This window comes from Bufo gargarizans, chromosome 11, assembly GCF_014858855.1.
Source record: "Bufo gargarizans isolate SCDJY-AF-19 chromosome 11, ASM1485885v1, whole genome shotgun sequence".
NCBI classification, from domain to species: Eukaryota; Metazoa; Chordata; class Amphibia; order Anura; family Bufonidae; genus Bufo; species Bufo gargarizans.
The window spans coordinates 46,329,576-46,340,046 of record NC_058090.1 but is presented as its reverse complement, the minus strand read 5'-3'; the positions used below and the strand labels follow the sequence as shown (position 1 = coordinate 46,340,046).

The 10,471-nt window shown below is 41.8% G+C and overlaps 1 protein-coding gene across 1 annotated transcript in view; it reads right to left on the bottom strand.

The window, feature by feature from the left end:
* Nucleotides 1-982: 982 nt before the first annotated feature.
* The window catches only part of RAB15 (RAB15, member RAS oncogene family), a 67,470-nt gene continuing 57,981 nt past the window's right edge, over nt 983-10,471 (bottom strand). Inside the window, exons 6-7 of the mRNA XM_044272552.1 lie at nt 4,542-4,607; nt 983-1,626 (exon numbers count right to left, since the gene is read on the bottom strand). Of these exons, the coding sequence (XP_044128487.1) occupies nt 1,471-1,626; nt 4,542-4,607 (222 nt within the window). The 3' untranslated portion in view covers nt 983-1,470. The remainder of the gene's footprint in view (nt 1,627-4,541; nt 4,608-10,471) is intronic.

The following is a 10,471-nucleotide window of genomic DNA, read 5'->3' as shown; positions in this document are numbered from 1 at the left end:
AGAGGCTCATCCTCAGATGTGTATGTGCCTGGTATTGAAGCTAAGCTCCATTCACTCTGTGACCCTTTCATACTGCTAATTGATGGAGGTCCCAGGGTTGGGCTCTCACCAGTCACACATTGGTGGCCTGTCCTGAGAATAGTCCATCAATGAGTTTTCCCTGGAAAACCATTTTAAAGAGGATTTTCATCAAAGGAATACAAAGGGTATAAATTCGCATAGCAGACATTTCTGAAATTTTATTTTTTTTACTTAGGCCAGTTTCACACCTACAACTGTCCTCTCCGGCAGGCTGTTCCAGCATAAAATGCCAGGAATGGACTGAACAAAAACCACTGTGTCCAGCAGCTTTTGTCCGACCGACTACCTGCATGTTTCCCAGGTAGCGGCCGGATCTCTTGCGGACCCAATTATAGTCTGACGGGCAGTTGGCAGTAACCGGAAATGCCTGGATCTGGCATTGAACAGCCTGCTGGAGAAGACAGCCACAGATGTAAAACTAGCCTTACAGAAATGTTAACATATTTTATTCATTTGAGGTTGCCAGGCAGTGCAGTCATATTGGTCATCGCTAGGGATGAGCAAACTTGTGTTTCACAAGTTTGAGTTTGGGGTTCGAGCTTTATTACAATTCCGATATAGATTCCGTTACTACGGGCCATAACAGAATTCTATGACGGAATGCATAATGGAAGCCTTTAAGAGGCATTCCGTTATTTATTCCATCATAATAGAAGTCTATGGGCCGCATAACGGATCCGTCTGGTTTCCATTATGCAGGAGAAGACTCCATCATAATGGAAACCAGACGGATCCGTTATGCAGCGTATAGACTTCTATTATGATGGAATAAATAACGGAATGCCTCTTAAAGGCTTCCATTATGCATTCAGTCATAGAATTCCGTTATGGCCCGTAGTAACGGAATCTATATTGGAATTGTAATAAAACCTGAACCCCGAACTTAAACTTGTAAAGCACACGTTCACTCATCCCTGATCGTCGCCTTTGAATTAGCTTTACAGCCACAGACATTCATTTTACACTTTCTTATTCGTTAAATTTGCAGATCACGTTTTGCCTAAGACAAGCAAAATTGATTACTGTTTCAAAATATGAGAATTTTTATGTTTTGGGTCAAAAGCTTTTGGAGAATTCTAGAATAATAGCCTAGAGTTATTACATACATAGTTGCCAACTGCATCAACTTTTTATTTAGTATCCCTGTAAATTTCAAGAAGATGTTGTCAACTATGCATCTAGTTCCCAAACCAGATAACGTGAGATTTTTCTTTTCTCGTTACCTTTTCCCAAAAAATAAAAAATCTAGCAAAAACTGGGGCCTTCCACATTAATAGCTTTGACGTCTGCCAACACCCACAGCGCTTTGAGAATAGAACATGTCAAATGTTCCTTTTCCCGTTGAATCTTCCACCCATACTGTATAGCTCTGTTTCTAGTAGGGAAACTTTAGCACCAACAGGACTTTGAATTTGCTGTTCCATCAGTTTTGCAGCCATCTTCTTCAAGCTCAGCTAGATTCAGTCCATCGTTGGACGCAATACGTAAGACATCTAATTCTTTCTTATGAGCCATCAGGACCAACTCTGTCAGTCGAGTGAAGGACTAGAGCACACGAAACAGAGAGAAAAAAGAATTAGACACAGCCCGAACCTGCAACATAACAGTTAAGGGCTAATAATCCTAAAGATAAAAGCTAAAGAGCGTTCATAGGAATGCTCTTATCGATTATCTGGCGGTGTAAATGTACCACTGATTACCTTATGAACCAGCGTTTCGCTCGTTTATCGGGTAATCCACTAGTTTGTGCACACAGAAAAATTGTCGTTTGCCGGCAGCAGATCATGCTATGTAAATACGATCTGCAACGGGCAAACAACGAGTCAGTATGGGGAAGAGCGATGGCATTAGCTATCGCTCCTCCCCATGCTCTAGAGGAGAACTGCAGCAGTCTCCTCCACCGGCGAGCAGCCGACTGTCAGGAAGGAATACTTCTTTCTTGACAATCTGCTGCTCTGTCATCACATGTAAAGGGCCCTTTAGAGATTGCCAGACAAAGGTTCCTTGGGTCCACTGAAAATATTCTGACGGCCCGGCATACAATTATATAGAATACATGCATGTCCATTTTTAATTGCATCATAAACTTTGTGGGTAATTTTTTAAGCTTAATAAACCCCTGTGCAGGTGATGGATTGCCAAAGTTAGGGTCTATTCACACGTCCGCAAAATGGGTCTGCATCCGTTCCGATATTTTGCCATGCCCACTTTTTTAGACCTGTTGTGAGCGGAGAAAAGTCACAGATTGCGACGCAACTAACAGTTGTGCTGCAATCTGCACGTGAGATACGACTAATATAGGCATATTTCAGGTTAATATTTGACCCCCCCCTTGCGTTTATTTTTATTTTTATTGCACACGCAGAGGATATAACATTAATTAGGTCTAATAGACCCTAGTGGCAAGTCCAATTGGCTTGTCTTCTACTGGACCTTTGGGGCCCTTCATTGTGTTAGGATCAACTTGGACTAAACACCTACAAGTGAAGCTACCTTATCCATGTTATAGTTAACTGCATATATAGAAAGGCCCATGTAAAAAATTTTGGGAAACAATTTCTTCAGCTTCAGAAGCATTCAAGCTGTGGTGAATTTTGGCACCCTAAATTCTGTACTTTGTCTTTTTTACCAAAAGGATACCTGCACACAGGCGTGGGGGAATGTGCAGAAGATCCGCACTAATTTCTATGTGGATTTCTTTGTATTTCTGCACCCAAATCGCACCAAAAACTGCAATTTCTAATTGCACTTTTGGTGCAGATTTGAGGCAAACCATTTGAAAAGGGAAAAAAATCTCAGCTAAAACTGCAAGCATAATTAACATGCAGATTTCAGATTTAAAAAATTGTCTATGCTGTGGTTTTTCCCCATGGAAATAGAGGTACTCTAGAATAGATTGGGGCAGATTTACTAATCCAATAGATGGTGTAAAGTTAGGTTGCCTAGACCTGCACCAGATTTATCACAAGGGTTCGGGCTGGATGATAAATCCACATAGTGTGGGGTTTGGCTCTGGTAGACAGGATTAGCGGACGCAGTATAGACGCAACAACAAGTTCTTTGGATCAAACAGTTCAGTGTTTTATTCACACTTTAGGCAAGTGACAAAACAAGCAGTCATAATCAAACAAAAAGTCACCTTGCGGTGGTGGTAATTCACACCATGTGGCAATTCTGCCTCAAAGAGTCCTTGACCATAGCAGCACCAACCTGTTTTCACGCCAAACAGGTAGCAAGCCTTCATCCAGACACAAGGCTCTCATATCCAAACACAGAGACCTGGCTTCTGAGCCCATCTGCCTCTTTAAGGACAGCCAGGTGCTGCCAAAACCCAGCCCGCCTCTTAAAATCCAGTCCGGTGTTTGACCTCACCTGGCTGTAAATCAGCCCAGCAGCACATGCTGGGAGGAAAATACCTGTTTTCCCAGACAAAACCTCTCACTGTGTCACAATACACAGACACTTTCCTCTAACTCTATACCAACTATTGGTTGGCTTACTTTGAGACAAAGTTTTTCCCCAGAATTGTGGTGCAATTTTGGCACAAAAAGCATATATTAGGCACTGTCCCGTCCCACTAAGCCCTGTACCCTCTTCAAGCAAGTTTAAAGAACTTATAGAAACCCAAGTTGAGCCAATTTGTGCCACTTTTAGACAGTCTGGGCAAAGGCACATTAATAAATCTGTGTACTGATGGATCTGCAATTCCTGCAGCCTGACAGGTTAGTGTTAGAATGATCTTGCGGCTAAAAAAAGGCTTTCCAATAATAAAATTAAAAGGAGTTTTCTGAGATCTTTTAACTGATGAACTATCCTCTGAATAGGTCATTAGTATCTGATCAATGGGGGTTCGACATCCGGGGCCCTTACAGATCAGCTGTTTGAGAAGGCACCGGCGCTTGCAGTAACGCCACAGCCTTCTCCAGCTTTGCCTAGGCCATGTGACATCACGTTCTTCGGTTACATGGTCTAGGCACAACTCAGCCCCATTGAAATTAATGGCAGAGCTTTCATACCTTGATGAGCTGAAAGAAGGCCACAGCACTAGTTCGAGTGCTAGTACCTTCACAAACAGCTGATCGGTGGGGCCCCATGTGTCGGGCCCCCACTAATCAGATACTGATCACCTATCCAGAGCATAGCTTGACAAAGGCTACACTTAGCCAAAACGTTGCTACCTTTTGTACACTGTGCTTTGGAGTTTTGTACAATAAAGAAGATTTGGTTGGACATGCTGCTGTGGCCCTCGATTTTTTTCTTTTAATAAAGGGATTGTTGTGCTTTGCTCCATATGAATCAGAGCTGGCTTTAAGTTGCATTACGCAAAATTATTTATCACTTTAGCTGAATGAATGAATGAATGAATGAATGAATGAAGGAATCATCAAGGTGAACTATGGTATATTTCAACAATGATGGGCATTAAATCCTCTTATGCATCCGAATGCCAACTTTCCTACCTCCTTTATATTATAGTTGGTGCAGGCACTTGTTTCGTAGAAGTCCATGCCATATTCTTCTGCAAGCTACAACGGAAAAATAATTTTGTTAGCATTTCTCTTTTAGAAATATCAGTTTGAAGAAAAGAAATCCAAATGTAATTTGTTATGCAGCGCTCTTTAAAACCCCATCAATGGTGTCTTTTTAATCACAATAAACCAAGTCTTTTGCTCAGTTCAGGAGGGGTACTTTTAAGAGATCAGAGCAGGAATAAAAAAACATTACTAATTCTAATACAAAATCTAAGGTTGTGGTTGTGCCTGCTCTTAGAAATAATAACTTTGTACTTGAAGCACAGTGTCTGAAACCTCCACTGCTATAGGTACTTCGAGTAGGTTGTCCTCATCTCCGTGGCTCTGGCCAATGAGAACCTAAATATGGCTTCCAACTAAGGCTAGTTTCCCACCTGCTGTAAGATCTCCATCAGGCTGTTCTGGCAGATTTAACCACTGTACTCACCTCTGGAGCCCACTGACTATAATGAGATCTAGTGGGGATCCATACAGTTTCGGGTGGACAAAAGCTGGTGTATGCACTGTTTTTGTCTGTCCGGAAACTGTCCGAATCCCTATCGGATCCCACTACAGGCAAAGGGCTCTTGGTGTGTATGGCCCTATCTGGCTATGCCGAAAAAAGTGAACTCCAGTAGGTTGTTCCTCTGCCAGAACAGCCTGCCGGATACCTCACCACAGATGTGCAAGTAGCCTTACACAGGTACTATGTTGAAAGTGAATAAGAAAAACAACCTTCTGGCTGACAAAGCATTAATGAGCTTGTCCAGCCAATAACTTTTATTTTTCCAAGTCCCAGAGTAGCAAAAATAAACAAAAATGATCATAGTCAGTTCCCTAGCCGCTCCCCTTCTGATGTTCCCTCAGGTCCCCACTGGTCATTTGCTTCCTGATGCCACTTGACACTCTTATGCCCACTTATCTAGTGATTGGAAGAGTGAGCATGTCTTGAGGGTCAAGAGGGACCAGAAAGCATAGACCGGCTGGGAACCTGGGGGGACATCAGAATAGGACTGGCCGGTGATCGGAGTTGATGAATGATGGTGAAACGCAAAGGTCAATGCCATTCTTTTAGGTTATATAATGTGTTGGACTAGTTTTCTCCATCAGTACTTATAGTAGTGTTTATCAGACACAGGTTTCACTCTGATATTATGCTTTAGAATCACTGAATTACATGCAGATAATGTAACTCTATGCTGAATAGAATAAAACTTTGATGTTTGACCGTTCCTGGTAAAAGTCGGGGTATTTATATAATGCTGACCCTGTCTCTAATATATTTAAATGGATGAAATACCGAAGCCCCTGCAGATATAGAAAGCAATTTCAATAATAAAATATATAATTCCCTCGGTGCTCATAATAACCCATCCATCATTGAAACCGTACACCACAAGCTAATAAACCGGCATTTGTGATGGCAGCCATGAATTCACATCAGTAAGGCCTTTTTTTTCCTTTTACTATTTATTATTAACCACATCCTGATTCATAAAATAAATCAGATCTCATAGCCTTAAAGAGCACCTGTCAGCAGGATGCACTCTATTAAAGCAGGTATAGTGCATGGTAGGGTTGATCCTGCTGAAAAACTTGTATTCTTGATGCAAATGAGGGCTTTCGTGCACTGAGGGGTGTGGGCAGCGCTGGAAAGCTGAGGTATACTGAGGGGCTAGACCCTAATGCTTCTTTCACTCGGGCAAGTTTTCCTTCAGGGTGTAATGCGTGAAGCAAACACACAGCATCCGGACTGAATCCTGGCCCATTCACTTTAAGTCAACTTTCACGCAACATTTTTGCGTTCAGGAAAAATCGCAGCATGTTCTATATACTGCATTTTTCACGCAGCACTGGTTCCATAGAAGTGAATGGGGCTTCAGTGAAAAACGGAAGGCATCCGGATGTAATGCGTTTTTCACTGATGGTTACTAGGAGATGTAGATTATTATTCTTATTCATGTGTGTGAAAAATGCATCAAAAACTGATTGCACCCGTTCGTAAATAACTAAAACGCTGAACACAATCGCAGACAAAAATTGCATGCAAAACCATTTGTTTTTTCCTAAACAGACCCTGAGGGAATCCGTCACGCTCATGTACATCAGCCTTGGGCTCATGCACACAAACGTATTTTCTTTCAGTGTCCGTTTCCATTTTTTTGCGGACCAAATGCGGAACTATTCATTTCAATGGTTCCGTAAAAAAAATGAAAAAAATTACTCCGTGTGGATTCCGTTTCCGTATGTCTTTGTGTACGCTTTGCAACAGCAAAAAAAAGGAACATGTCCTATTATTGTCCGCATTACGGACAAGGATAGGACTGTTCTATTAGGGGCCAGCTGTTTGGTTCTGCAAAATACGGAATGCACACGGACGTCATCCGTATTTTTTGCGGATCCGTTTTTTGTGGACATCAAAATACATACGGTCGTGTGCATGAGCCCTAATGCTGAGAGCTTTGTTCATAGGATGCAGAGCGCTAATACCCGAGCTCAACCACTAGAGGGAGCTTAGACTCTACTGTAGCTGCCTATTAGGGTTGCCAACCTTCATAGATTTCTGGACTGTCTGTAATTTTAAAAATAAAAGTTTTTCAAGTGTTTTAATATAAAATATTGATGTATTGTGATTTTTTTTTTTTTACGCTGGTGAAGCTGTACTTGTAATTTTACAGTCCACATAACTACAAATGTCTTCATATTAGAAAGCTTTCAGCTTAATTATGCTTTTTCTATGTGTCTAAAAAAAATTTGGCTGTCTGTGATTTTTTGATAACTTGTCCACAAAAAATTACCAAATCAGGTTGGCAACTCTTGCTCAAAAGTAGAAGAAAGCATATGCAGCAAAGTAAGGAGCACAGAATTATGAACCAAAAAGCAAAATGGTGCTAAAAAGTATTGCTTACAGTCATGCCCTAAAACAGTCCAGTGCGAGACATGTCAGTCCACAGAAGTCTATTGTTGCGTTTTCACTAACTAAGATTACTAAAGAAATAAAGCTAGTTGTATTATATGCGCACATAGTCATGCATTATCAGCTGACACATTGTAGCAGAGCTGTGTGACCAGCTGGTGGTGCGTTACTAACTGATAGCGCCAATGTTTGCAATGTGAACCTTGGTTAAATACATTCTTATACCATACAATAGTCTTCTCACATTGGACATTTACAATACTGAAACATTTAGAAAAACCTGTTAAATTGTACTGTATAGTTATAGTTATGATCCGAGAAACATTCATTCCCGCACCTCGAAATTATACCAACTAAAGTCAGACAATGCTCGAGCATCGCCTCCATCAGCGGCAGGAGCTGTTTGCACAAGAAACACTGTTTCAATGTTTACTCCAAAATGTAATTTAGGGGTGGGAAGTCCCTTATCTGTCAAGGATATTAGGATTATTCATAGAAAAAGATAAGCAGGACATTTTCATTCTTTGCAGGCTTTTGTCAGGTCCTTGTCTTGTATGCAGATCTATTTAATACAAACCGGATTCCCAAAAAAGTTGGGACACTAAACATATTGTGAATAAAAACTGAATGCAATGATGTGGAGATGGCAAATGTCAATATTTTATTTGTAATAGAACGTAGATGACAGATCAATTGTTTAATCCGAGTAAATGTATCATTTTAAAGGAAAAATACGTTGATTAAAATTTTCACGGTGTCAACAAATCCCCAAAAAGTTGGGACAAGTAGCAATAAGAGGCTGGAAAAAGTTAATTTGAGCATAACGAAGAGCTGGAAGACCAATTAACACTAATTAGGTCAATTGGCAACATGATTGGGTATAAAAAGAGCTTCTCAGAGTGGCAGTGTCTCTCAGAAGCCAAGATGGGTAGAGGATCACCAATTCCCACAATGTTGCGCAGAAAGATAGTGGAGCAATATCAGAAAGGTGTTACCCAGCGAAAAATTGCAAAGACTTTGCATCTATCATCATCAACTGTGCATAACATCATCCGAAGATTCAGAGAATCTGGAACAATCTCTGTGCGTAAGGGTCAAGGCCGTAAAACCATACTGGATGCCCGTGATCTCCGGGCCCTTAAACGACACTGCACCACAAACAGGAATGCTACTGTAAAGGAAATCACAGAATGGGCTCAGGAATACTTCCAGAAACCATTGTCAGTGAACACAATCCACCGTGCCATCCGCCGTTGCCAGCTGAAACTCTACAGTGCAAAGAAGAAGCCATTTCTAAGCAAGAGCCACAAGCTCAGGCGTTTTCATTGGGCCAGGGATCATTTAAAATGGAGTGTGGCAAAATGGAAGACTGTTCTGTGGTCAGAAGAGTCACGATTCGAAGTTCTTTTTGGAAATCTGGGACGCCATGTCATCCGGACCAAAGAGGACAAGGACAACCCAAGTTGTTATCAACGCTCAGTTCAGAAGCCTGCATCTCTGATGGTATGGGGTTGCATGAGTGCGTGTGGCATGGGCAGCTTGCATGTCTGGAAAGGCACCATCAATGCAGAAAAATATATTCAGGTTCTAGAACAACATATGCTCCCATCCAGACGTCATCTCTTTCAGGGAAGACCCTGCATTTTTCAACAAGATAATGCCAGACCACATTCTGCATCAATCACAACATCATGGCTGCGTAGGAGAAGGATCCGGGTACTGAAATGGCCAGTCTGCAGTCCAGATCTTTCACCTATAGAGAACATTTGGCGCATCATAAAGAGGAAGGTGCAACAAAGAAGGCCCAAGACGATTGAACAGTTAGAGGCCTGTATTAGACAAGAATGGGAGAGCGTTCCTATTTCTAAACTTGAGAAACTGGTCTCCTCGGTCCCCAGACGTCTGTTGAGTGTTGTAAGAAGAAGGGGAGATGCCACACAGTGGTGAAAATGGCCTTGTCCCAACTTTTTGGGGATTTGTTGACACCATGAAATTCTGATTCAACATATTTTTCCTTTAAAATGGTACATTTTCTCAGTTTAAACTTTTGTTCCGTGATTTATGTTCTATTCTGAATAAAATATTAGAAGTTGGCACCTCCACATCATTGCATTCAGTTTTTATTCACGATTTGTATAGTGTCCCAACTTTTTTGGAATCCGGTTTGTACACTGTCTACAGAAGACCTTAGTGCTTAAAGGCTGTATTACACTGGCCGATAATCGCTAACGAGCGTTCACACGAATGCTCGTTAGTGATCATCTTGCAGTGTAATACTGCCACTGATTGGCCGATTAACGAGCAAACGTTCATCAGGCAAATCTGATTTTTAATATGGATCTGCTGCCGGGAAAGCACTATTACAGTATGAGGACGAGCAATGGCATAGTGATCGCTCCTTCTCATCCTGCGGAGTAAATTGCTGCATGTGATAGCAGCAGTCTCCTCCACTACCTAGCTAGCGATTGACCCTCCTGACAATCGCTTGCTGATCTGCCTGTCCAATACAGGCTTTAGGCACCTTCACACAGGCTGACAATCGGGACAATTATCATGAAGGAGCGCTCCTAGGAACGTAATATCAAAATAATTTCCCTATGTAAAGGTGACGCTGCAAACGCTTGTTCATTAGGTGAAAGCATTGCTGATGCGGACACCAAAAACATCATTTCTGGGCAGCAGATTGTGCTGTGTAAACAGGGATCTGCCGCCTAGAAACAATGATTCTCTATGGGGACGAGAAATCACAGTGACTGTTAGGCTAGGTCTACACGACGACATTTGTCGCGCGACAAAAAGTCGCACGACAGATAGGGCGCAACAGTTGTCGCGCGACATTTTGTTGCACTAATGTCGCGCGACAATTTTTATAATGGCAGTCTATGGTGTCGCACTGCAACATGCGACATGTTGCGACTGCGACGCGACAGTCGCAGAAAAATCCATCTTGAATGGATTTTCT